This window comes from Cyanistes caeruleus, chromosome 6 (genome assembly GCF_971803275.1).
Source record: "Cyanistes caeruleus chromosome 6, bCyaCae1.hap1.1, whole genome shotgun sequence".
Taxonomy (NCBI): domain Eukaryota; kingdom Metazoa; phylum Chordata; class Aves; order Passeriformes; family Paridae; genus Cyanistes; species Cyanistes caeruleus.
Genome location: NC_141706.1, coordinates 7,815,323 through 7,843,127, shown reverse-complemented (window position 1 = coordinate 7,843,127; position 27,805 = coordinate 7,815,323). Strand labels below are relative to the sequence as shown.

Sequence of the window (27,805 nt, the reverse complement as noted above, 5' to 3'; positions counted from 1 at the left end):
TTTTGGTGGATGCCTGGTCTTTCAGACACAGGATCCTGTCTCTGTGAAGAGCCAGCAAACACTGCTCCTAGGCTCTACAAGCCACCTGGGGCAAGGTGAGCAGAGCTAACATTCTAACATTTCATTGTAACCTGTTCTGCAGAAAATTAAATATGCTAAACCAGAGTTAATGGTGTTGTGCTGCTGTAAAAGCAAGCTGTATGTTAGCAGGAGTATCTTGTTTGAGACCTGGGAGGTAATCCTCACACTCTAGTTTTTGCTGATAAGATCTAGATCAAAGAGACTTGGGCAAGTTGGAGAAAGTCCAGAAAAATGGCAGTAAGGTTTATCAGAGATCCCATATAATGATTTAGGGAAACAAAGATCGGGGAAATGGAACAGAAAGGAAGACTATGGAGAAAGGTGATAACAAAAATATAAATACTTGTCATGAAACAGTAACAACCTGCAATCTGCTAATGTATTTTTTATATATATATATATAGTTTTGAAGGGCAACAAAGGAGACAGCACACATGAGAAGAGCTTTCTACAAATGAGATTAATGACAGGCAAGAATAGGTTGCATTGCAGTTATGGCACCTCTTTCAGGGGAGGATTTCATGGCATATTACTCTAACATCTGTCAGGAGTGACATAGAGAGGTGAGATGCACTGGAAAAGGAACATAATAATCCATTACATTTGTTCTCTTCATATATTTTGCCTCCAATTTCTGTCACACCATAATTTGAATAGCTGAGGAATGGCTTAAACTTCGAAACTAACACTTTAACTTTTGTAGGCATTTGGTTTTGTAAAACTTACATCCCTAATTGGTCAAATTATTTCCTCAATCCTGCTCCCATAGTCTCTGAAAAACGATATTCAGATTTAGCATAAGATTACATCAAGCTTATACACATAAATAACATTGTACCAATCTATCTTGTGGTTTGGTTTGAATTTGGCCCAAAAATTTTGGCCCATAGCTTCTTTTTTATAAAAATGTAGTGCTTTCCTGAGAACCAGAACACTGATATAAATCCCAGCACTAAAGCATTTCCTTTTTAATGGACATTAAATCTGGATTTAGGCTGCTTTGGTGCCTGCTTTTCAGAAAGTGTGACTGCTGTTGAGCTAATTAGTGAAAAATCTATGAATCGCTCTGGAAGCAAATTTTCCTCTAAAATGCCTTAGAAAAGCCCCAAGGCTGATTTATGACAGACATTCTAAACAGAAGATCAGCATTGCATTGGTTTGACCTCCTTGAAATCTTCTCATCACACAAAAACCCCAAAAGACTCTGTAGGTTTTGTGGCAATTTTACTGAATATATTCGAAATCCAATTTGGAATGATCCTTTAAACCAGACTGGTTCACACTGTCCTGCACTGAGGTTTGCTTGGCCAGGCAGCAGGAGCAGTTTGCTACTGCTTTTTCATTTTCTGTCCTGCCTTAGCACAGCTCAGCCTCCAAGCAGGTTTACCGAGGCTCCAGCCCTCTCCTGCCACTTGGAAACACATTCCCCACCTCTGACAACTGGCAAAATTCCAGTTGTGTCCCAAACTACACCTCCTGACAAGGAGAACCCCTCACTCTCAACAGAGGCAGGGTCAGACTTGCAGCATCAGCAGGGTAGCACTGAGGGGATGCACTACTGAGGAAAATCTCACTCTGGAAATGTTTCAAAATCAGCACCTACTTGCAATACTCCAATTTTTCTTTCATTCTGCAGATAAAATGAGAGTTGAAAAAACAACTCAGAACAGAAAACTAATCCTGTTAAGCAATAGCATGGTTGTAAAACTTTGATTTCATTGCTTGCACAAGTGCTGTGATGCTATCTTATATATTGTCAGAGCATGTCAGCAAAAATAGGGTGAGAAACTGTTTCTCAAGCCCTCAAGTTAATCCTTGCTTGTTCTTTAAAGGGTATTAGAAGGGTGGAAGTCCTCATGCCATCATTTCATTCTTTGTCTTGCCACTACTGAGGTCTGATGAAGCCACAGGGTAACTTAAGAGTTTTCCTCAGTCCCTCGCAGAGCCATGCAGCTGTCCTGACATTGTTAGGTCCTACAGCACTGATTTGGCCTCTGCCTTCAGTGAAATTTGGGGCTAAAAAAGATCTCTCTCCTTTCAGTGCTGGTAAAAAGTATGTGAAGGCAAAGGCTATTACAACATAATATTTGCTAATCTACTTTCAGCGGAGTTTCTCGGAACCCACAGTCATATGAGACCATCAATTAAAAAGATGAATTTCTAAATTTATGCATAGAATCGACCTAAGTATACTCTGAAAGAACCAGAAAATACAACATGCCAAAACTCTTTCTGAAGTTAAGCCAGTCTCTTAGCTTTCTGAGTCTGCTTGACAGACATGAAATGTTTAGGCAGAGTAGGACTGTGATGAAGGAAAAGGATGTGACTGAAGGAAAAGGTGGGGGTTTTCTCAGCAATCAATCACCAAATTCACAAGGGAAAACATCAGATGTGTTTTTCTGTTTTAGATAATCTGTAAAGCACCAGCATCATTACAGGCTTGGCTCAGGAGATAATTGCACCATGGAAGTTGATCATTCACTATGATGACATAGGTTAAAAAGCTTTGTGAGTGTAATAGATAACATCTGCACATGACTCTAAACTTGTCAGTGGGCTTATGAAATGAATTTGTTTCATGACAAGCATGCCTGTTTTACATACATCTGTAAAGATCTCTTTTCCCCAATCCACCATCAAAGGCAAGGAGAAAAATCTTTACACACCTGCCTACAAAGAAGTTCTTTTCCTGCATTTTATAAATCACGTCACAATTTCAAAGAAACATTACTATAGGAATGGAAAACACTTTAACCTGATAAAGGTTTACCTTGTTTTCCAGCTAAAATGTCAACTCTGAAGAATAAGAAAACCAGAGCCTGTTTCAAAGTTGTAGATAAATGCAAGTTTGAGAAATCTTTAATGTAACTTGGAAACTTAATCTTTCTCTCCAGAGTTATCATCAAGGTCTTAACATTGCTACTCAGAGAACAGCCACACCTGGCAGTATATTTCTTCAAAAGTCAAAGCTATATATAATTATGTGTAGTCAAATATTACAAAGCCAAATAATTGCTTTCTGATTTTCTTAAGAGGACAGGAACACAATCATTTCCTGTTACTCCAGCTTCTGCTTACAGAATTTCCAGTGCAAAGTAACTCTAAAACTTGATGACTAGAATGTTTTAGAATTTAATAAAGATACATACTTTAATGGGTTTCTTTACTCAGCCATCATTTTTCTAATTGAAATAAAAAAACCTTTATTCATCCTATAAGTTTGCTCATTTGACCATCCATGATTAAGATGAGTAAAACATTTCCAAAGAAGCAATTCAGCACAAGCTGCCCACACACTTCTGAAGGAATGAATGAATGAATGAATGAATGAATGAATGAAAGAAAGAAAGAATGAATGAATGGAAAAAAAATAATAATAAAAAGATCAATCAGAACCTGGCAAGGAATCCTGTGCTTGGACAGCAACTGGAGCCTTGCATCCCTAAACCTGCATCCCTAAGTGATTTTATCTGTCTACAAGGCTTTATTTATCACTTCCTTTTGACAAGTTTCAGTCCTCTTTTTCCATGTTGGTGCTTTTTACCTCCATTTAATCACACATCTTTTAAAGGTTTTCAGACCTTTAATCTTGGTTGATTCACCATCTTTTTAGCTTTTGGCTTGACCAAAATGGATTTTATTTTTCTGAAATCACCCTCTTCAGTTTCCCTTCCTCTGTCACAGTGGGTAACATCAGCGTCTCTTCTCCATCCCCACGGCTCAAACACTACAGCAGGGTCAGTTTTGACTGTTCTCTTCTATTCTTTCCTTTTTAGTCAAATATTTGGACTTTTCTTCTGAATCTTCCCCTCCCACCCCCCTGCTTCTTGGGTCTTTCCTATACTATTTTTTCCCTTTTTTTCCCCCTTCAAAATGCTTGCTGCTGGAACTGTTAATCACCTTTCTTTTCTTACACAGATGCAGTGGAAATCATGGTCATCTAAAACTTTGGGTATTAAACACTTAAATAACAGAGCATTGAAGACAGGATGCAAAAATAAATCAAAGCAATAGTACCTCTTCCTACGTTCTCTCAGATACTTAAGCACATGCACATCTTACTTTACTCCTTGGCAATTTCTCTTCATTCTTCCTCTGACTGGAGCCAAGCTGAGGTCCTGAATCTCCTGCCCTTTGGTGAGAATGCTTTATGCACTGACATTGAAAATACTGATATTTTTTACAGATGTGACCCAAATAATTAATGAACAAATAACTTGGAAGAAGAATGAAAAAAATAAACCTCCAGCAGGGCTCAAGCCACTTTTTTGTATTCTGACAAACTTGGTAAGATTTTGATACGGGATGCTGGCATTGACACTGGTTCTTAATGACCTCCATCAGCATAAATTCCTCATCTGTTTAGATCTTATCAATATTCTTAAAAATCTATGTACACCTATTAAGATGAATTCAACAAGAAAGACATCTCAAGTTCAAAACACACGACACAGAAATTGTAATGGGCCAGGAATGTTTCTGTTGCTTCTAACATTGCTTGTAAAACAGTATTAACGTAATAACAAAACCAGTGTGAATGGAAACAAATCTGGGTTTGTTTATGAAGTGTTTTGCCAAGAATGTCACACGGCAGAGCAACGCTGCTCTTTGACCTCTGCCCTACCGATCTTGGCCTCTTCTGCAGCTCAAGCCCTCGTTCCTGAGCCGTCATCCCACCGAGCAACAACAACCTCTGCACCTTTTGTGTGTGACCCCCGCGCTGCTTGGTCACACGGGCAGGGGACATTCCCCTCCCTGGGACTCCGGGGCCTTTCCTGCAGCAGGGAACCGGGGGGAGCCGGGGGAACCGGGGGGAACCGGGGGGAACCGGGGGGAATCGGGGGAACCAGGGGGAATCACGGGCATCGCACCTGGGGCCGCCGCCCACCCCCGCCCCTCAGAAATGTGTCAGGCCCACATGTGCCGGCGGGAATCACAGCGGGCTGCATCGGCCCGAGGCCCCCCAAGCCTCAAGTGTCTCTCTCTGGGAAAGGCACCTCGAAACCGTGCGTTCGACATTCCACAGAGACCGAACAGGGAGCGAAGAGCCGCCGCCTCCTCCCCTCCCTCAGCTGCCGCGGCCGGCCGCGTTCCAGCGCCGCGCAAGCCCCGAGGGACCGAGCCCGAGGCGCAGCATTGCCCGGAAAGCCCCTCCCCACCCCCCGGCAAAGCGGCAGGACACGGGAGCGCTGCCAGGACACGGGAGCGCTCCGGGGGCGGCGGGAGGAGCCTCCGCGGGCCAATGGGGCCTGCGGGCCGGGGCACGGGAGGAAGCGGCGGCGGGGCCGATGCGGGCGGCGGCGGCGGGGCCGGGGGCGCGCCCGGGCGCGGCGACAGCGACAGCGGCAGCGACAGCGGGCAGCGGCACCTGGCTCCTGCTGCTGGCGGCGGCGCTGGCCCTGCTCCTCTCGCTGGTGGTGCGGCAGCTGCTGAAGCAGCGGCGGCCGCCCGGCTTCCCTCCCGGCCCCGCGGGGCTGCCGCTGCTCGGCAACATCCCCGCGCTGGGCGCCGAGCAGCCGCACGTCTACCTGCGGCGGCAGAGCCAAATCCACGGGCAGGTACCGCCGCCCCGGGGCCCCGCGGGAGCGGGGAGGGCCGGCCCGGGCTCGGGGGAGCCGCCGGAGCTGCCGCCCGGCCCGGCCCGGCCCGGCCCGGGGAGGATGCGGCGGGCGGAGCGGGAGCGCAGGGCTCCGGCGGCACCGCGCTTCCGAGAGCCTTCAGAGAGATGTTCCAGATACTTACAGCCCACTAGCATAACCATGTCAAAACAGACCCTTCTCTCCTTCTCTCTCTCTTTTTTTTTTTTTTTTTTTTTTTTTTTTTTAATTTTTTTTTTTTAATTTATTTTTTTTCTTTCTCGGGCGTTTCTTTCCATCAGCCCGTTTGAAGCAGCCAGTCTCCTCTTACGAGCTTCGTAAAAGTTAACTCCGAACTAGCTCTAACACGCATTTTGGTACTTAAAAACAAAACAAACAAACAAAAAAAAAAAAAACAAACAAGGAAATGCTTTTCGAGCAAAATAGTAGGACAAGTAGAACGGAAATAGGAAGGGGAATGTGCTGTCCAATATGCTAAGCAAGTTTTTTACTTGCCTGGAATGCTGTATGGAGTTTTAGTCATCCAAAAGGATTCTGCAGAACTTGAGGGAACTTGGAAACAGCACATTAGGATTTGGGAGACTTTGGAAAAATACAATCCAAAGGTTTTAATAAAAAAAGCAAACATGTATGATGCAGGAATAAAGAGAAATAAGCTAGACCATAGTATACAAAACTCACAAATGGTTTGCAGAAATATACTGGGAGTGTCTTCTGGACACAAAAAAGAACTGTTGTAACAGTGAAAATACCAAGTTTGCTAAAATAAAATAGCCATAGACTCATGGAACAACTTAAGTCAGAAAAGACCCTTAAGATCATCGAGCCCAGCTGTTAACCCAGCATTGCCAAGTCTGCCACTAACTCCTGTCCCCAAATGCCACATCCATGCAGCTTTTAAATGTCTCCAGGGATGACGACTCCACCACTTCCCCAGGCAGCCTGCTGCAGTGCCTGACAGCCCTTTGGGTGGCAACCCAGTTGTCATAGAATGTATAATTAGGCTAACACAATTTCATATTGTGGAGGTCACCAGCTCTGACGTGGAGAAAAATCTAAAGATTTGTAATGGCAAAATTACAGATTTCTAACACTGAGGGAATGTATGGAAAGGGATCTAAGCTTTCACTCTTGAGTTTAGACTCAGTTTTAACTTTTAAAATGTAGATTCAGATTTATCTTTTTTTTTTTTCTCCTGTATGTGTCTTCTGTAGGCTGCATTGTACCTTTCTCCAGAGCACCTTGTGCTAACCACTTGTGAAACAGGAGCTGGGCCTCGCTGGGCTCTGCTCTCAGTTGTTGGCTGTCACTTTGGCTCTCACTCCTCTCTAAGGACTAAATGAAAGCATCCCTGGTCCTTAATTTGGAGAACTGGTTTCTTTAGGTGCACAGCAAAGCACAGAATGTTGTGTGGGCTGTAATTAATTTTATATTTTAACAAAGCAAATTAGCTCACCACAGATGTGTGTAACGTCACAGCTGTCCCACCTCTGGTCACCTGTGTGGCCTGCTGAAGGTTATTCAACTCTTAATTTCACACTGATGCTTAGTGTTATTTCAGTTTTCCCTTCCTTGTTCTCCAGACTGGGTTTAATAGCATTTGACACTTTTTATTCCTTTTTTTTCCCCCCTCCCAAAGATCTTCAGCCTTGATCTCGGGGGAATATCTGCTGTTGTGCTGAATGGCTATGATGCAGTGAAGGAATGCCTCGTCCATCAAAGTGAAATTTTTGCAGACAGGCCGTCTCTGCCCTTGTTCAAGAAGCTGACAAACATGGGAGGTGAGTGCTAATGCCTTCTGTACAAAAGAGTAATTTTTGTCCCATAGATGAACAAATCACCTGAAGCATCTGCTTTAGCAATTTTCTCTACTTGATGTCCTTTCGTAAAGTGCTTGATGCTTCTTTAAAGATATTATTTGGAAAGGATTGTGGACTATGTTCCACAGCAAGATGTCTGAAATATTTTGTCTCATTTTTTGTCTTGTTCAATAATTTTATTATCTTATGGGGGAAGAAAAATAAAGCATTGCATAAAACACTGTCAAAATATTTTTTCAGGCTTACTGAACAGTAAATATGGCAGAGGATGGACAGAACACCGCAAATTAGCTGTAAATACCTTTCGAATTTTTGGATATGGTCAAAGGTCCTTTGAACACAAAATTTCAGAAGAATCTCTGTTTTTTCTTGATGCCATTGATACATACAAAGGCAGACCCTTTGATCTTAAGCACTTGATAACAAATGCTGTTTCAAACATTACTAATTTGATTATTTTTGGAGAACGTTTCACATACGAAGATACTGAATTTCAGCACATGATTGAGATTTTTAGTGAAAACATTGAATTAGCTGCTAGTGCTTCTGTATTTTTATATAATGCTTTTCCTTGGATTGGTATCTTGCCATTTGGGAAACACCAGCAGCTGTTTAAAAATGCAGCTGAAGTCTATGAGTTTCTTCATGAGCTTATTGAACGTGTCTCTGAAAATAGGAAGCCTCAGTCACCTCGACATTTCGTAGATGCATATTTAGATGAGATGGACTGCAATGGAAATGACCCAGAGTCTACATATTCAAGAGAAAATCTAATTTTCTCCGTTGGAGAACTCATCATAGCTGGGACAGAAACCACAACAAATGTTTTAAGATGGGCAGTGTTATTTATGGCTCTTTATCCAAATATTCAAGGTAAGAAATTTGACATTTTGAAGAACTGATTTGCTTTCCTATTACAAAATTAAAATGCTTTTTCAAAGTGGTGCACTGATCCATAATCATCACCAAAAAACCCAAAAAACTTTGTGTATATTATTCTATTATATCATTTACCAAATATGCTATGGGCAGAGGTGGAAAGATTATTTTAAATGCAGACAAAAAGGACATCAAAAGTCAAGTGTCATGATAAAATTTTAACATATTATTTTGTGAATACATTTTTATGAAGCTTTAATACTCTTAAGTATTTCTAATATATTTAAGCTCAGCATTTTGATGCATGATCTGTTGTTGGCAGATATACTAATCTATGTAGTTAATAAATAATAAGAAAATGTAATTAAATGTGAAAGTAATAAACTAAATTAAAAACATACAAGTGTCAGCAAAAATGTAAATCAGGTTATGGTTAACAATTTAGGTACAATTCTTTTTGAGTTAAATGCCCCAGTTCACAACAGATTTACATGGGATAGACAGGAATACTTAGACTTTAGCAAGAGCAGAAATGGCTTTTAAGAAGAAGATGTGGTACAGTCATTCTGAAGACAGCCATAGATGTCTGAGTGTTAGCCCAGACATTTTGAGGAGAAGTTTGGTTTCTAGAGGTGAACAGTCACGTTTCTGCTTTCACTGCCTCCACTTCACTTTTCCTGCCAAAACCTGAACCAGTGCTTGGTTCAGCTGGGGCTTCCAGGATTTGGAGGAAGAGAGGCCCAGATAATTTGGGAAGTTACTACTGGTACTTTGACCAAAAAGTATCTCTCTAATATCAATTTCACTGTTGGTTCAGAGTGGGGTTAACAGCACTAACCATGGATAGAAATACAGAGTGTAAATTTAAAAGCTTCTAAGCTACTCTTTTTTTTATATAAGGCACATCATGTTTCAATATTCTTTTAGAATGTGTTTCCATACACAAATACTTTAGCTTAAATTAAAATGTAGAGGCTGTTACAAAATAAACCTCAGCTTTTATTCCTAACAGGGCAAGTTCAAAAAGAAATCGATCTTGTCATTGGCCCGACCAGAATGCCCACCTTGGAAGAGAAGTGCAAGATGCCCTACACTGAGGCTGTTCTCCACGAGGTCCTGAGGTTCTGTAACATAGTCCCTCTAGGGATTTTCCATGCCACTTCCAAAGACACTGTTGTGCGTGGTTACACCATTCCTGGGGGCACCACGGTCATCACAAACCTCTACTCTGTTCACTTTGATGAAAAGTACTGGAGCAATCCAGAGGTGTTTTTTCCTGAGAGGTTTTTGGACAGTAATGGGCAGTTTGTCAAGAAAGATGCGTTTATTCCTTTTTCCCTAGGTAAGAGCAGCTCCTTCCACTGTTCCTTTTCACAAATCCAGACATGTGTAAAGTGTAAGGAATGGCAGTGAATGAACAGAATGATGTCCTCAGTTCTGATTTAAAGATATCCCATATAATTCAATATAATGCGCTCTGGAGATAACAAATTTTAGCATAATATCTTTTATATAGATGAGCTCATTATTATATATAAACTAATAAAAATCCTCCTTACAAAGTTCTAATAATTGCCAGTTAATAATGACTGACAATAGATGTAATTAAGAAAATAGTAGGGGGAAAAGGCTAAAATTCACAATGTCATTTTTTAAAGCATTTTTTAAAATGACTTTTAAAAGTCATTTTTCTATCTAGACTGGCACTTCAAGAAAAGATACAGTGAGTACCAAGTGCATCTAAATAAATTCAACAGAACTGATTTCAAAGGCATTTGTGAGCAACAAATTCTCTAAAATCAGTTTCTTAGTCTCAGTTATCACCTACCCTTCTTACCAAATACTGCCACCAGCTTCACACAGCACTCCTGGAACACAGAAATGACCATTCCTGTTCATCATAAGAGCAAAAATGTGACTGAAGGTATCTTAAATATTTTTTTAACATTTTTTTTTTTTCAATTCAGGAAGAAGGCATTGTCTTGGAGAACAGCTGGCTCGAATGGAAATGTTTCTGTTTTTCACCTCCTTGCTACAACGGTTTCACCTGCATTTTCCTCATGGGGTGATCCCAGAGCTCAAGCCGAGATTTGGGATGACCTTACAGCCACAGCCGTACCTCGTCTGTGCCGAAAGGCGGTGAAGGGCAGGGCTGAGATGGGCAGGGCGAGCACAGTGCTCCCACCTACGGCTCAGGATCCACTTTACCTTCTACTCCTAAACGTGTTCAAGCCAGAAAAACAAAGATTTAAAGGACTAATAGTTTCTCTTTTACTTGGTTTTCACAGAAAAAAACCAAAACAACTGCGAACTAAAAGTGTGGAACACATCCTGTGTGAAAGTAATGTTTTTCACTCCAGAAGACTATATTGAATCTAACTTCTGATACAGGTTTTAAATATTTAATTAGTTAGCAAGACGTTTTACTTTGAGAGGACACTTTCATAAGCATGGAGAATATGGTTCAAAATGTTTATGCTTGAATTCATCCATGGAAATATCATTTACATTATTCCAGCTAAGCCGTTCTTTATAATAATCCATTAAATTTTCATAGCTAAAAGGGCTTCAAAAGGTGTCTATTTAAATATCTGTAACCAAAAATGAACTATATTTTCCAGCCTTGAAAAAATAAATTGTCTTTAAAGCATTTTAATCCTTCTTTCTCCTTTCCCTGTCTTCCCAGGTGGTCATAATTTTCTAGCTAATCAGATAACTGTGAATTCCCTTCTAAGATCTTTTATGTCTTGCTTCTCACTTAGTATCATACACAAAGTGTTCAATTATTGCCATACTCCTGACAATCACAGGGCTTTTTTTCTCCAGTATATTGCCTTTCCAGATACCTGTCCTCCACTGCCTCCCAATACAAAGTACTGTGTAATGATTAATCTCTGCTTAAATAGTCTGAAAAAGCCAGTGTTTGTGTTACCAGAGTCACATCCAACTATACTATGAGTAAAGAGAATAGTCTGCTTGCCCTTCTGACCAGAGGAGAGACCTTTTGAAGAGGGCAAGTGCAATAGGATGGGGAAAAACAGATTTTTAAATGAATTTTAAGCACAAATTTTAGGTGTAAGGGCTACACTTCTCCCAGCTTCATTTATGATTCTTGCCAGCTCTTGCTTTGAGGTTATTGGTAGATAAAGCCCTGTGTCTGCAGACTTTGCAGGAGCAGCTGAACTCCAAACACAGTATTCAGCATTTAGGAGACAGGGCCTCAGGACAGGGTTCAGAACAAAACAAGCAAGCAGCTATTTGAGGAGTGAGTGTTTGACCTGGCTTTTTACACAGACAGTGCTGCAACTTGGAGCTGCAGGAAAGCTGAAAGGCAGGAATTGGTGTTCATCTGCTGACCTGATATTTTCAGCTCATACTGAGGAGAAATACTTCCTTTCTTTTGAAAGAGCAAAAGAGAAAAAGCAAAGAGAGCTAACACCAGTCCACTCACGTAACAGCCTGTTGACTTCAGATGCAGCAGGTCCGGATTATTTTACCCACAAGTCTCACAGAGAGCAGCTCTCACACAAGTTCCTGTTTCTCTGAAGAGAGGCTGGGCAGGCTGCTCCACTTCCTGAGAAAGTGCCTTTCGTGGAGAAGGTTTAAAGCTCAAAAAAGAGAGGAAGGAGGCAAACCTGATTGCTGTGCATTGGGCACAGCATGAAAACTGAATAAACTCCTGAGCCATTGGCAAGTGGTGGGGTTGGGAGTCATGATCAAGGTTTCTCTGGGTACCAAGCAGATGTTGTGTGCTTGTGAAATGCCCAAGGAGGAATTGTGGAATCTGCTGACCTCAGGTGCCTTCAGTATGAAGCAGCCCTGAGGAGCTCAGCACTGGTTTTGGACTCATGGCAATTCTTCCTGTTCCCAACCCTGTGCTCTTAGAGCAGACATCAGAGTTTGTTCAGTACCTAGCCTCGCTTTCTGGCTTGCAAGAGTCCTAGGCCATCCTTCTGGTTACAACATGGCTCAAAAAATGCTAATTGAAGTGGGGGGAGGATTAAAAACCACCAAGAACCAGTTCTTACAGGGATCCATGCTCAAAATGCAGCTGACCAGTTATTGGCTGAGGTATTTTGAGATCTAACTCCTGGCTAGTCTTTAATCCATTTAATGAGAACCATATTGATTATATGTCATTCTGGTTCCTAAATCAAAATGCCTTATAAAAGCCTCAGAATATCAATCCAAACTCTTACCATTATCTGCCAGCTTATGGTCTCATTTGAGCAATCAAATACATTTGACAAACTGTCTTTTCTCTAAATGTGTATCAGTATTAGTCATATTTACATGTTTCATTCTCTATCAACTTTTTCATTACTTTCCCTCTGACTTAGAATTATCCTAATGATCCAATTTAATAATTTGAAATATTGACATAACAGTAGTTTTTTCTAGTCCTCTGGAATTTCTCCACTGTATCAACACTGATTACAGTAGCCAGCCAGATGTTCAGAATTTCCTGGCGGGATGTTCAGAGAATTCCAGCTGAAATATCTAGGATAGATAGCATCTGGCTGCCATTTAACATTGTTTTGGGATTAAAGGTTGATATATTAACCAGTGTATCTTCATAACACTGGTGCAAGAACTGCAGTCAGAACCACCGTAGTGTCTTAAATCCTTTTTTCCAAATCTCTATCCCTACATTTAATTTTTTTGGGTTGTTTTTGGCCATGTCAGCATCCCCAGAGACTGGAAAGGGAACACTGCAAGCATGTCATATATGACACTGAAAAAATGCTGAAGAAAAATCTCACTCATTACCACTTAATTTCCTGAACTTCCAGCAGTTTCAGTGATGCTGATGAACACATCCTTAGTATGAACCTAATAAATGCAGGGAGGTTCATTAGTTAATTCATTCAGAAATTAACTATACAAAGGAAGATTTGATAAAAGTTCAAAAAACATTACTGCTTCTCTGAATGTAAATAGTTTAAATTTACTGTGATATATTTTCATATATATCCAGAATGGGTTGAGCCTGCATTGAACTTAAGGTTTTGTGCAAGCACTAGGGAGTAGATGAGGCAGATTATGTCATCATGAAGACAGCAAATTCATGAGAAAAGTAGGAAGCTCAGAGAAAAACACAGTAAAAAATAGCAAAATCCCTTTGAAAACTGAGTGAAAATTAGATTGTGTAAATTTTGTAACAGAGAATTGGATATGAAAACATAAAAATTCAGGATAAACGAGGCAGGGGTGGAAATCATAATGGGGAAGATGCCAGATCAGAATTTGGCTTTGGTTGAAGAGATGAACTGATGAAAACACAAGATAACATGGCCAAGATCAGAGGACTATTCAGCAAGAGTCTGAAGGGAGAGCTCTCAGTACAGTTGGCTCTGTGAAGGTACACACAGAGGGTTGGTTTGTGTTTTTATACCAATGAGTTGTCCCAGGGGGTTTTTTGGCACTGGGCCTGATGATTCAATCCCTCTGTCTAATCAAGATCAAATTAAACTACGGCTCTGGAAATCTTCTCCCTTCTTCTGTCCTTTAATAACAATGTAAATTGGGCATCAGCAGATTCTCCCCATTCTACATTATCCCTTCAGGCATTTTTGAAGGCTGTCAACTCTCTCCATGTCATTAGAATTAGGCAGAGCCCACACTCAGAGTGGTCATTCCTTCAGAAGACTGCCAGGCTTCAGGAGATGTTACATTTGTTACATTCTTCCGAATAAGTAACATTCCAAATAGATTAAATCCATTAAAATAATGGGAGTATATCAGGAATGTGCAATCTAATCCAATATCTTGCTATTACTGCAGCAGATGGCTGCTAGCCAGAAATTTTACATGTGATGTAGACCAGCCTATAGCAATATTCTAGAAAACAGAATAAACTTGCTGTTTATTCTACTGCTGTTTTCAATTGCTGACTTCCTTTTCTACACTCATGCCAAAAATATTAATGGAAATATTTTTATTTTTTTGTAAACTATGGTTTATCAGAAGCATGAAAAAACCCCATTATGTATTAAAAAGCTTTTTACATTACAGATAATTTGTTCAGATGCTAATCCACATTAGGTCCATCAGCATTCAGAGAACAGGATCCACCCATCCATGTCTCATGGACTTTTATACCCTCACCAAAACAAGGGGATAAAGGATGCCTCATTACTCAGATCCCTCACAAATACAGGTAATACAGGTACAGCTTCTAACCAGTAAGAAATGAAAGTTAGGGAGTAGAATCACTGTGGATAAAACATTTGAAAGAATTCCAGTTATTCTTAGGTAATTAGGTTTCCTTTCTCCACAGGCATCTCCCTTTAAGGAGTCAAAATGCTGTTTTGGTTCTCTTTAATTTACACAATAAGTTCAATTTAAAAGAATTAATAATAATGACACTAAAATAACAACAACAACAACGATAATGCTAATGATGATGATAATAATAATAGTAATAACAGCAGGACTTTATAATTCTAATTTTTTCAGGAAAAATATTGGTACTTAGGACCCCTCCTTAGCTGATATAGTTTAGGAACTTAATTTAATTGCTCTTTTTTGGAAGGATAAAAATTGCTTCATAAAGCAACTTCAGGGCATTTTCAAATCTTGTTCCATTTTATTTTACATTCTATGAAGACACACCATTTCTCTCTCAAAGAATGTACAGTCTAAACTGCCACACTATAGAGAAAAATGCAATGTAGCTTAATATTGCATTTACTTCACCACAAATTGTAGGGATAATCTATAAAATGTTCAAGCTCTTTGTGCCATAATGAACTTCATGATTATATAGAGACTGTAAGAATAATTCATTTTTGATTGGAATAAAATTTACTGCTAAGAGCTGAAATTTGTCTAAAACTCCCTACTCACTTAAACTAATTCTTTTGCTAAGTATATGAATGACATCATCTTCTAAAGCATCCAACACCTCCCAATGTCTTAAGTATGCACTTTCCTAAGATCTAGAAAGGCCCACACAGCTTGACAAATATTTAAAATACAACTAGCTTTAGCAAACTAACTTTAGATAATCATATTTTTTAAAAAAAAACATTTTGGCTACTTCCTCTCCATTTATTCACAATCTGACAATTAGACAGATTCTTATCTCTGGCTAAGGTTCAAATCTTGTCTATTTTTTCAAGAGGATTCTAGCTCTCTCAATAAATAAACTCTTCCTGGTCAGAGATGAATTATGGGTCAAACATATTTAAAATAAAAAGGTTTTAATATTTACTGAAATAAAGGAGTTGATGTCTCCAGTTCTTGTTGTTTGAATGTTATTATTTCTATAAATGTGCACATTTTCTTCTTGGTATTTAAAGTTTACATATCAGACCTCTACTCTTGTCCTGGTGTTTAAAAAATAGGTTCAGAAAGGATCTCAGTAAGTTATGCAGTTCACTCATCTGGTCCACTAACAGTTTTACTAAAAGCTGTTTTTCAGACTTCTTTTTTATTTGCGGAGACTTTCTTAATAGCCCAAGACAATCTATTCCAGTGAGTCACAGCCCTCTCAATCCTCAGACAATCAGTCATGTTTGAGCCTTGCAACCTAAAGGTGTTACTTCTTGTCCTAAACACTATAAACACTGAAAGCATTATTCTGATTACTCTTTGAAACAGTCTCATTAGGTAACCTTAGAATATCTCACTCAAGTCTCATTTTCTCTAGACTAGGAAAAAATCTTTTTGATTAATTTTATCTTTCTCCTTCTCTTCAGGCCACATCATCAGTCTCACTGGTCTGTACTGTAATTCTGCAACCTGGGGGGTGGCATCTGAAATGAGAACCAGGATTTTGGTAATGACTGAATTAAATTATTACAAACCCACTGTCAAAAGATAGAGTTTTACTATTACTTCTCCACTTCTTTGACCGAAAGAAAGCTTAGTTAATATGAGTCAGATAAACTGGCAATACTACAGAATAATAAATTCTGGTAGGATGAATGTCATGATAAAAGAAAGGGGCATGCTAAGCCCATTTGAATGACTATATATAGGAGCAAGTTTTCACATCTGACTGGCACAGGGGACAAAATCTGCACTCTGCTCCTCTTGTGCAATAATTAATGTCAACTCTATCCTCAGTATTTTTGGTATGATACCTGCATTTTAAGCTAAGCATTACCTTTTGTTTTATATGCAATTAAAATGAAGATATTTTGATCTCATTCAAGGTGCAAAGGGTTCTGCTGATCCAGAGAGATGAGTCAGAAGTGACTCATCACCTGTTTTTTGGCAGGGTGTTTAGAACATGGACAAATCACAAGGTGAATGGTGGGGATCATTTGAAACACCGCGGTCTCTCACCAGTACTTGAAGGCTGGATTGGTTAAATTGGTTACCCTTTTTTTCCCCTCCTTTTGAAACCTCACAGATAAACCAGCAGACAGAAGGTTTCACCTCACTAGGAGATTTTCACTCCATGAGATTCCAGAGGACAAGACTCTGCCAGGTCGCACGGTCTGTGCAGTGCAAGCTACCACAGACACCAGCTGCTACCAGCTGTGATCTCTGCAAGTCCAGAAATCAAAAGATGACTCCTGGTGCAGAGATTCCAAAAGAAACCTTCCTGTCACACGTTTCTGGATGTGTTGTGCCCTTTTTGAAGGGTGTCTGAAGTGTCACACAGAACCAAGGAGGTGTGAATCACATACCTAAAGCCAAGGGCAATGGAATGTTTATCCTGTAGCAGCTTGCTTTCCTCTTTCCTCTAGAAATGTGTTGTTCCTTCTCATTAAACAGAGGACAAATAAACTGATTGCATATAGCCCTATTAAACTAAGATCAGATAGGGAGCAGTTACAAATTGTGTTCTTTTCTCAGCTTCATCTCAGAGAATCCACAGTATAATTTAATGGCAAATTAAAGGCTTTCTGCAGAAGATATCAAAGGGAAAATTCCTCTTTGGAAAAGTGAAAGTAATTAATTTCCTCATTTGCCCTAACATAGACATGAATGAAGCAGCACATTGTCCAGAGACACAGTTCTGAAGAGAGCTGGAGGAAGAAAGCAAAGTAGATACTATCTTGATCATACTTTTTGTACCTCATTTAATCAACTTCTTATATTAGTTTTATCTCATCTAATCTTTATTGGCCACTGAAGGATCAATTTCCTAAACCTTGTATCACAGTTTGAGTTGTGATAATTGCATCAGTATTTCCATTACCATTTTCATTTCATTTCTAAAAATCTTTGTATTCTGAATTGAAAAAGACATACTGTTTCTATAGTATTTTGAATACCAGCTGGCCTGAGGCAATAAACAGAGTCTCTCTTCTGAATATCTTTACTATGTTTGTGCGTCTGTGCCATCCTTGCCTCTTTCTAGTCCTCATCATCCGAGCTAATTCCATCCTATTAGCCCAAAACACCTCTCAGAGTGGGATTCCTGCTCTCACCATTGTAAGTAGGAGACACTTAACAATTCTGCACATCTCAAATGATTTTTTTGGACAAAAGGGGAAGTGCTGCTATGTGAATGTTGGTGCCACAGAGAATCACAGGGTGGGTCAGGCTGGGAAGGACCACTGGGGTCATCCCTGCTCCAGCAGGGTCATCCCAGAGCAGATGGCACAGGATTGTGCCCAGATGGTTCTGGAGTATCTCCTGTGAGGGGGACCCCACACCCTCCATGGGCAATAACATGCTCTGGATTACCTCAGATTCTGTCTATGTTTCCAAAGGATGCAGAAGCCAAGATTCAACTACATCTACACAAGGAGCCAGCACCAAAGCTAACGTTTTGAGCTCTTGAATTCTGCTAACTCCTTTTGCTGAGTCACCTGCCACTGGTCGTGGTTAAGACTGGATGTAAATACAAAGAAATGCTTCTATGCACAGAGCAAATCAGGTTTTATACAAGCTTTGTAAGTCTGGACTTACCTTAAGCGATGCTACACCATTCCTTTCATTCTGAACCTTGCACTCACTGTCAACTTTGGAGGAAGTCATGGAGGAAGAAGTCACAGGAGGAGGTACCAGATTTTTAATTTTGAGTGGTTTAGCATCTCCTTCACATCCAGAGGACTCCACAAGCACAGAGAGAATTTTGTCCTTATAGAAAACTTGGTAGGTTCTAGTTCTGTATGTATGGGCACAAGTAATCCAACACACGTTGTAAAATAAGGCAATAAGAGGGGAGACACAAACCTGAGAAAATTACACATAAAAGCTGTGTTTCTGTGTGGCTGAAGTGTAGGCTAATTTGGTCCACTTCTTGGAAAAAAAAAAGAAGAAAAAGCAAAAAACAAGAGGTAGTGTTGCGTTAGAAAGTGTTTTAAGTGAGATTTCAGCACCACTTGGCATCCCCTGGCAGCTGTGAATTACTGAAGTGTGATCACAGATTTAAGAATGATGTGCCTTACATGGAGAGATGTTATTTTGGACAACAGCTCAATCAACATTCAGAGGACCCTCCATTACCATTTTTGACAGATTTAAGACACCTTTAGCCACTTCTGCAAACATTCCCTGAACCTGCCTTTCTCCAGTCTTTTCCCTTTGCTCCTTGAGTAACAATTGGTCACTGTGCACACATAAAAAACAGGCACTTTAAAGTGGATTTAGAACACATTCATAATTAAATGTATCTTTGAAGCAAGCTATTGTAACCTGGAAATATCTAATTGGAAATACATATTGGCATTATAGTTTATTAAACACTGAGGTTTGCTGCTTGTTACTGGATTTTAAAATTCCTTCAGTATCCCTGAAGAGTTTAAAAGAAACCTGAGATAAGAAAGTCACCACATCTAAGTCCTGCCAATGCTCTAGTAAAAGATAAAATCTTAATTTTTACCCTGTTACACTTTTTCTATTTTTAAAATAATGACATTTTATGGGAAATTAAAAATGGAAACTTGTCATGTAAAATAATAGAACAGTAACTTCAGACAAACTAATTAGTATCATTTTTTCAGATAAAACAAAATGATATTAAACAATATTAAAATGACATTTTATGTACACAAACACACTATCTAAACACAAAATGCTGAGAATATAGCAAACTGAAAGAATCAGAATTTTTCCATTCTTCACATTATCTGTAAGAAAAATTTATGATCAAAGAAATGTAAAATACAGGTGTAGGATCAGTAAGTGCCAGCTTCAATAGTGCAACATTTTATTAATGACAGAAACATCTGGTTTAACACTGCTCATGTTACAAAAAAACTGCAGTGATAGTGATAATGGCAGCAAAGGGGAGTTTGGCACTGAAGATATTGCAAAAGCACATTTCAGTGGTCTTTTAAGTGCATCAACAAAAGGCTTATTAGTGAAAAATGCAAAAAAATCCAACCCCAAACCTCTCAGTTATTTAAACTGGCCAATGAAACAGAATGAACTTCTATGTAAAATAGTGTAATACAGTTTACACAAGGTTATCTTTTTTTTTTTTTTTTTCCCAAGACAATTGATGCAAACACAAATATGCTGACACACATTTAGAAATAGCACACGTGCATTTGGGTTTATTCAGTTCTACTACACAGCATTTAAAGGTTTAGTACTAAAAGGAGCACTTTTAAAACTAGGCTTACCTGTGGCTTGCTTACCTGTAGCCTTATTTATGACTTTTTTGGTTTTTGTTTGTTTGTTTACAAATTAGACCTACAATGGTAGTGTTTCTAAAAATACATTGGGGTGGAATGTGTAAGTTTGCTATTTTAAAACTCAACAATCTAAAATGCAGTACAGTACAGTGATTTTTATCTTGTATCAGGCTTTACACAAAGTTTCCACCTTCTGGTTTCCATATGTGTATTTCAGGATGTAGATCAAACTTGAAGGTAATAAAAGCTGTGTTTGTGATGGAAGAAAAAAGTGTGGGGCAAATTAAAATAGACATTTTGAAACAGCAGTTTATGTATTTAAAAAAAAAAATCTTTAATTCTCCTAAAGCTTTACATACAAAGAATAAATGAGATATGATCTTATTTCCTTAAAATTTAATATGGGAAATGGGTGCAAGATAAAAATCTATGATGTGGTTGACTTGTTTTTAAACGTGAACCTGAGTAAGGGCAGGAAATACAACATTACTTATGACTAAAAGAATAAAATTCCTTCATAATTTAAGTAGCTGAACAGGTTTTTAATGTTCTACCACAAAACAGGCAAGGCAACAGATGAGAATGGCCTTGTATTCAATGAATTATCATAAACATCCACTGCAAACCTGAATATTTTCTGCAAAAATAAAACATCAGATTATGCACAATAATAAAAAGCATCAGAAATAGATGCACCTGGATTTTCTTTCCTCCTTTTAAACCACAAATATCAGAATTCAGCATTTATGTCACAGTCCTTGAACGGTTGCTCTGAGATGACTACATGAAGCACACTACTGCACTAAGTAGACACCCCACAACAGGCTTGCACTGCAGCAGTAACATCGTTTTCATGTAGGCACAGACTTTTTTTCTCATTCATGTTCAAAAACAACATGAAATAAGCAACTCAAGACAACATTAGGATTCATCCCGCGGTTCCTTGTTAGCGAAAAGTTCTTGCCACTTTGGTAGTCAAAGTCACTGAATGTTTGTTTTGTTTTATTTTTTTAAAAACTGCAGGTACCTCAAGGAAAAGAAGAGTTCCATATTCAGCAAGGCAGCATTATATCAGGATATTTTATACCAACTAAGGCATAAAGAACTTTGCATCAGGGCGTACAATACTCGATCTCTGAATAAAGTTCCATATTCTGGGTGGCGAAAGTGCACAGGAGTGGGATTCCACCAGAGTAAAAAGAATCCTCTCACAGTATTAAGGCCTTTCGATTTTATGTGAACTGCGTTGGGCTGAAGTCAGCACAGTGGAAAAAAACTTAGGCTGTTTTTTTTTTAAATTTCTGTTTTTTCAGCAGAAATACAAACTGGACACCACTGGAGTTCCCTTAGCATGTCTTGTCTTCTCCTAGCTGTCGTTCATCGTCTTCATCAGCTTCCTCAATAACCTGAATGTCATCTGCTTGAGGTAAAGATGAGATTTCAGTCAGCAGGTTGGCTCCTTCTGCTTTGCTTTTTTCTTCCTCTTCGATCACTTTCTTCCATATTTTGTGATTTTCACTGAGGTGGTGTATTAGCTGGCAAAATATCCGTCTGCCTTTTTTCCTTTGAGCTTCTGTAAAAAATGATAAGCATATTGGATTATTTGACATTCTGAGTAATTGTATTTTCCACATACAAAACCAGTGGCACATTGCAAGAGAGATGTAAATTTGAGGAAAGCACATGGATGATTATTCTGAATATTTAAACAGTGGCACGGCGAAGGATATCAACAAGTTTCTGTTTTAAATTGCAAGTCTCCTGGTAGCAACTAAATTTTTATTAAGAGAAGAAAATGTATGAAGCAGCATAAAAGCAAAATCTACAAGATTTGTACTGCACAACCTCAACTCTCACTGTTATGTCTGAAGCTACTGGAGGGCAACTAAGCACCGAGTCAAACACAGGAACTTACTTAAAATAAGATCATCTTCCATTTCTTCATCATCACTCTCTAACTGTGCACCATCATCATCTTCAGTGCTTTCTGCATCCTCCTCCTCCTCATCAACCCACTGCCCTGGAAGCAACCCAGCTGCATTGTAGGAATTACAAAGGGGGCCAACTATGTGAGTGATGAAAGATTCCTGCAGTTTCGCAAGCTGGGGAGAAGAACGATCCATGAAGGGGCTTATAGGTAATCCAAGACTTGCCTCCTCGTCACCCTGAAAAAGAAATGAGAAAAAACTTACCAGAATTTCTCACAAAATTAGCTTTAAATTCTTATTTTAAAAATTGCTTTTAATGAAGCGAGTAACCTCCAGCTTCCTCACGAGGGGAAGCGCGTGGAGAGGCACTGATCTCTCCAGTCAGGGGTGGCAGCACCCAAGGGAAAGGCATGAAACCATGCCAGGGGAGGTTTAGGCTGGATCTCAGGAAAAGGTTCTTTCCCAGAGAATGGCACTGGAATATCTCCACAGGGCAGTGGTCACAGCCTGACAGAGCTCAAGGAGTGTTTGGAGGGTGCACTTGGGCACAGGGTGTGACTCTTGGGGTGTCCTGTGCAGGGCCAGGAGTTTGGCTTTGATGATCCCTGTGGCCCCTTCCAACTCAGGATATTCTGTGATTCCATAAACCATCACATGGATTGTATCTCTTTACTGGGGAGGATAACTGTACAGACTAAGTGAACTAAAATTAAGCAAATTTAAAATAAAGACACATTATGGCTCAGACTTGCACAGTCCTTAATCCCCCCTCCAGTTTGTATCTGGAGGGAGAACTAGTTCTGCTGGTGCTTCTATTCCTCTGCCTTTACAGGATGGCTTTAGAGGAGGCAGAGATTCAACTTCAGCTGCTGAGCTGCTGAACAGAGAAAGTGTCAGAGTCACCAGCCACAGCAAGGCCTGCTGGTAATGGCATCCCCTGCAAGGCCACAGAACAATGAAATGAGCTGTAACATCCACAGTAACCTGGTTTGTTTTGTTGTTTTGTTTTTTTCCCCACATTTTATAAACTGGAGGAGAAAAACACTGAACAGCTGCTCATAGAAAAATCTGAACTACAATTTCAGCACATCCATGGACCTGATAGTTTTAGAGCCGAATATTTTCAGTCTTGTGGATTTTGTACATATTCTTTCACCTAGAAACACATCTGTGAACTTAACTTCCAAAGTGAAAGATGTTATTTTAATTTATCAGCATCATCCTAAGGAAAGAAGCTCTCCCCCTCAAAAATCCCCTAATATCTGAAAAATGGAGAATATTGGCTGGAAGCTTGTTTTCTAACACAACTATTAGAAACTAAAAGATCATGCTAGTAGGCTACCTGTGAAAATATATTTCAGTATTCAGAATGAGAAAATGGATATACCTTACCTGAAGATTTAAAATGAGGAGCAAAGCTTAATTTAGTTAAACCCCTGGCAAAACAAAGAAACAATTATCTGCCCATCGTTAAAAAGAGAAAATTGCTCTTTCCATACCCACCTGTTCATAAAATTCATTGACAATGCCTTCAGTCCATTTCAGGTGCAGGTCTCTGACTTTGGCTGGGCCATTAATATCAGCCAGTTTGATGCATATTTGACAGGCCAGCAGGCGATCGTTCTCATTGCTCCATTCTATGCCATTGCTGTTCATGTCATTGACCTGGGGCAGGCACAGACATCCAGTTAAAACTCTTCAGCCATGGGCTTATTAGGCAATCTACAAACCATCTACAGCTGGTTTGTACAAAGGAAATACTCTATTTGCATTTTAACAGCTTAAATTTCAATAATATAAAACTTTAAATGCCAATAATTAAAACTAACAATTACTGAGAAGCCACGATAACATCGGTGTATCAAGACCAGATCAGTGCAGAGACTAAAGTGGAACAAACCTTGGCATTAAATTCTGCAAGGAAATCAAAATGCTTCTTGAGGTCTGTGGCAAGGATTGCTTCAATCACCAAGAAACGAAAGCGCTTGAATTCTACGTGATCAAGGTTCGATAAAAAGTTGTATTCTGGTCGTGATAAGAAAAGATTCCAGGCAGATGCAGCATGGTGATTTTCTAGGACTGATCTGTCATTGTAGAGAACAGCCTACAGGAATAAAACAAGCAAAGAATCATAAACTACAGGGTTTTAAAGTTATAATTAAATATTCTGAAGTTTAAGGGTTAATCAGAAACAACATTAGGTAAAAATAAAAAAAAAATTAATTATGTTTCATCTTCTAGTTTTGGGATTAAAGTGACACAAAAAAGACAGATGAGGGAAACACTCCCCCCCCCGCCCAGACTTAATAATTAGCAAAATTCTTTATTTCTTTAAAAGTTCTTAACAATGTCTTAGTGACAGCTACATTCAGACTGGAGGCGCTCATGCATAAATCACTTGAGATTTTGCACAGTGTATGTGTGGAGCACTGTGTGTTTCACATCACACAGTGATGAAAAAAGGAAAACAAGGAAAAAAATAAATCTAAGTATGTGCTTTTAATTCCTCTTTATTGTGCTGGAAAAACTAAAACAACAAAAACCCAAACCAACAAAAACAAAGAAATAAACATAAAACCAGAACAAACTAAAAACCCCACCACAAAAAGGATTCCAAAACACGTAAGAGCTGTCATAATGGAAAATGGTGCAAAGTATCACTGGTTTTCAAAGGGCTATGTTTAACACTGATGCAGAAATTTTAACTGTAAATGAGCTAACTAAAACATAAAAACAGTAGCAGACTTTATTCACAGCTTCCATGGTTATACAGAACACCCTAGAAAATAATGAATCCAACACAGGTTAAACAGAACCTGAAAAAAAACCCTTCATTTTGCCAATGCTTTTTTCAGTTTTTCAAAGAATGCCTGTAATTTTGAACCTTGGTGATGGATGTCTGTGTTGCTTGGTTTTGTTCCTCCTTGTATGGTTTTTTCAGCAGAAATACGTAAGTGCCTACATCCTAAATTCTCTTTGTAATAAGGAGTTGTTGAAAACTGATTGGAAAGTTCACGTTCAAAGTCTTTATCTCCTAAGAAGCTGTACCAGTTTCTCATCTACTGTTGTTGTTGATGTTCTTATAATTTAAGTTTCTTGTCTGTAACTTACAAACAGCCATCATAACTGCTTAAACAGACCTAGGGCCGTCTCTCTGTGAAATAATCCTTCACCCTGCTCTGGTTTATGTTGTTGTTTTCAATTTTGCAAACTGAAAGTTGTATGCACAACCAGCACATACAAAACACATCAGAATTTAACAGGAAAGAAAACCAAAAATATTACAAAAGTACAGTACACATTGATTTCCCCATTTCTTAAATCGGGCCTTAAATACTTAAATCCTAAACAATTTACTTAGGGATACTTCAGGAAAAAAAATCTTTATACTGATTTCAGGCAAAACCAAGTAATTTTCTGTGTGAAGGGGTTCTTACCTGAGGTGCATTTGTGGCCACTAGAAAAGCATTTGTACGTCCAGGATGATCATAGTCGTGCATGGCAGCTGCTACATACAAAGCCATCAATTCCAAAGCAGGAATGTTTGATGCCAGACAACCATAACTGTCATCAGAAATGGGACAGCTTTTTGAAGAAGTGTAGGTGACTTGAACTGGGGCAATTCCACTGGCTTCATCTAAAAAAAAAAAAAAAAAAATTAGATTAAATTTTTTTAGAACAGTATTACATTCATATCTGTAATTGTGTTGTAAATACACATAAACAGCCAGATGCTGTTGCAAACAAGGTGTAGTTATCCTTGCTGTCATGAAGCTGAATAATTGGCAAAGACTTACATTTTAAAAAAGAAAATGTCATAATAATGCTTATAAACTAACAATTCTGAAAAAAAAGTTGAAGTGCCATTGAATTGCAAATTTGTGGTACTAACAGAGCACTCTACTGTTTGCCTCCAACCTGAATTAGTCCACGAAAAGATTACTCAGCACATTCCTTAATATTTCTATAATTTTCCCATTCCTTGAACTTGCAAACCTACAGGAAAACCTGGAGGGGAAGAGTGGAAACTACTGCAAAAGGAATTAACTCCATTAATTTAGAAATATTTGCATGATAAGAAGATTCAATTTTATTATCCTCTTTCCCATGGACAAAGTCACTACTTTAAAAGAAAGGAAAAGGAATTTATTTCATCAATGCATAATATAAAAGCATCTCCTTTGCCTTAATAGAATAAGCAAGGATTAAAAGCCTGAAATATTTATACTGGAAGAGTTTCCAAACAGTAAGATTATGATTTCTTATATTAATTTTTCTTTTTTTCTAGAGAAGAATAAAATTATTTTTATCACTTTTCTCCATCTAAGTGTCCAGTCCCAACCCATTTAACACTTGGAGAAAGAAAAGGCAATAGGGTGCAATCAATAGATATGGACACACTTGGAAAAAAGAGAAAATTCCAGCCCTTTAAAAGCCACATGACTTGTGTCTTGTCTTTTTCTACTACACATATAAAACAGAGTTCTTGGAGAGTGCTTGATTTCCCCTCTTCATTTTTCTGCAATACAAACCATTTAGCATCAAAGCCCACATTTGCATTAATTTTTTTTTATCCTTTACTTACAGGATACAATTTGGTAGAAATGACAAATTCTAAATTTAACAGTTAGTTTTATGAAGTTACAGACAGTACAAAAGCAAGTTTCATTGGAAGTAACTTCACACAAGTTTTGAATTTGGAGGTATTATTTCCTTTTCAGGGACACTCTTATGCAGTTGCTGTTGGGGTAGTCACTTCAGTATTTCAAAATCTGCATCTGATACCTAACAGAGAATTCTAAAATATTAATTTTTCTACTAAAGCCATTAAGGGGAACTTCAATTAAGTTAAATACCTCGGTATTTTTTCTTTGGTCTATTTAACTTTCCAATAAAGTTAAGAAATATTAGCCTAATGTATTTCAAATGCTAAAAATACCCTGACTATGGCAGAATACAGAGGTTTCATTCAGCATAGAAAATTTATTAAGTGAACCAGTTTTCTTGGCTAACAAACTAACCATTACTCATCTAATAATTTTTCTAAAAGTCAATTGCATGATATTTCTGAACGGTGTGTGCTTTGTGATTCTTTTTTCTACTGCCTTATATTAAAGTACAAAAAAAAAAAAAAAAGAGAGAAAAAAGAACAACAACAAAAAAAAGAACTGAGTCATAAGAATAATTAGATATTTTCTTCCAGAGTAATTTGGTTTACCTGCTGTAGTTTCATGAGAACATTCTCCAGCAGAAGAAAAATAACCTGTGTGGGTACATACCTATCTCAGCCTCCATTATACGCTCATGACGGATTTGCTGGAAGCCAGGAATGGGCCGTGTGGTCAGGTACCACACTGCATGGAGCACATCTGTGGCATGGATACGATTGTGATCTGAAAATCAGCAAGATACAATTAAAAAAAAAAACCCCATTATCTGAAATGCCATCAAGAGGAGAAATAAAAACAACCAAAAAAAAGAGAAACGTACAGAATGCTTTGTAAGTGAGATTTTATGAAATATGAAAGGAAAAGCAGAATTTTAAGTGTTAGTAGTAGATATATGTATCACTGAACATTTTTAAGAAGGCAGTTAGATAAACATCAAACGTTGTCTATGCACACTTCATCCTACCTGGGCCTCAGGAAGAGATTAAATGGCCTTTTAAATCAATAATGGTGAGAAACAAGCATAGCCTGCAATCTGACACCTACAAGCACCTGGGCAAACATCTGTGGAGTGGAGAAGTGTGGTTTTTTTGTTTTGTTTTCCAATAAATTTGGCTGCCCTGCACAGCAAGGTGAATACCATCAAAATTCTCTATTTCCTTCTCATTTTACTAAGGACCTCACCCAAATTTCTGTTAAATCAGCAGCTCTCCTCCCACTGAGCTCAGTGCGTTTGGTTCAACTCCTGATTCAAACTCTTTAAGATTACCTTCAAACTCCAAATGA

General features: G+C 38.8%; 2 protein-coding genes across 5 annotated transcripts in view; one reads left to right on the top strand and one right to left on the bottom strand.

Moving 5' to 3' along the window:
- The first annotated feature begins 4,622 nt into the window (after positions 1-4,622).
- Positions 4,623-11,033, top strand: CYP2R1 (cytochrome P450 family 2 subfamily R member 1). 3 transcript variants are annotated; one of them, XM_086895421.1, is made up of 5 exons: positions 4,623-4,785; positions 7,318-7,459; positions 7,739-8,371; positions 9,390-9,719; positions 10,345-11,033. In XM_086895421.1, exons 2-5 carry the CDS (start codon positions 7,453-7,455, stop codon positions 10,518-10,520), a joined length of 1,146 nt encoding a protein of 381 aa, XP_086751547.1. In that variant the 5' UTR covers positions 4,623-4,785; positions 7,318-7,452; the 3' UTR covers positions 10,521-11,033. The 3 variants fall into 3 exon arrangements, with proteins under 3 accessions (XP_086751547.1, XP_086751546.1, XP_086751548.1); XM_086895420.1 differs by lacking the exon at positions 4,623-4,785 and adding an exon at positions 5,355-5,639; XM_086895422.1 differs by lacking the exons at positions 4,623-4,785; positions 7,318-7,459 and having other exon boundaries at positions 7,751-7,791; positions 8,175-8,371.
- Positions 11,034-19,469: 8,436 nt separating this feature from the next.
- The window catches only part of PDE3B (phosphodiesterase 3B), an 81,313-nt gene continuing 72,977 nt past the window's right edge, over positions 19,470-27,805 (bottom strand). For both annotated transcript variants that reach the window (XM_086895417.1, XM_086895418.1), the window contains exons 11-16: positions 27,131-27,244; positions 25,289-25,488; positions 23,752-23,955; positions 23,355-23,516; positions 21,839-22,088; positions 19,470-21,496 (exon numbers count right to left, since the gene is read on the bottom strand). In XM_086895417.1, coding sequence (XP_086751543.1) covers positions 21,270-21,496; positions 21,839-22,088; positions 23,355-23,516; positions 23,752-23,955; positions 25,289-25,488; positions 27,131-27,244 — 1,157 coding nt within the window. In that variant the 3' untranslated portion in view covers positions 19,470-21,269. The remainder of the gene's footprint in view (positions 21,497-21,838; positions 22,089-23,354; positions 23,517-23,751; positions 23,956-25,288; positions 25,489-27,130; positions 27,245-27,805) is intronic.

Bases quoted from the DNA above. Each gene is read 5' to 3' on its own strand.
- CYP2R1 (XM_086895420.1), top strand. From the start codon at position 5,370: ATGCGGGCGGCGGCGGCGGGGCCGGGGGCGCGCCCGGGCGCGGCGACA. The intron at 8,372-9,389 runs GTAAGAAATTTG...TATTCCTAACAG, and splicing joins TCTTTATCCAAATATTCAAG to GGCAAGTTCAAAAAGAAATC. The intron at 9,720-10,344 runs GTAAGAGCAGCT...TTTTCAATTCAG, and splicing joins GTTTATTCCTTTTTCCCTAG to GAAGAAGGCATTGTCTTGGA.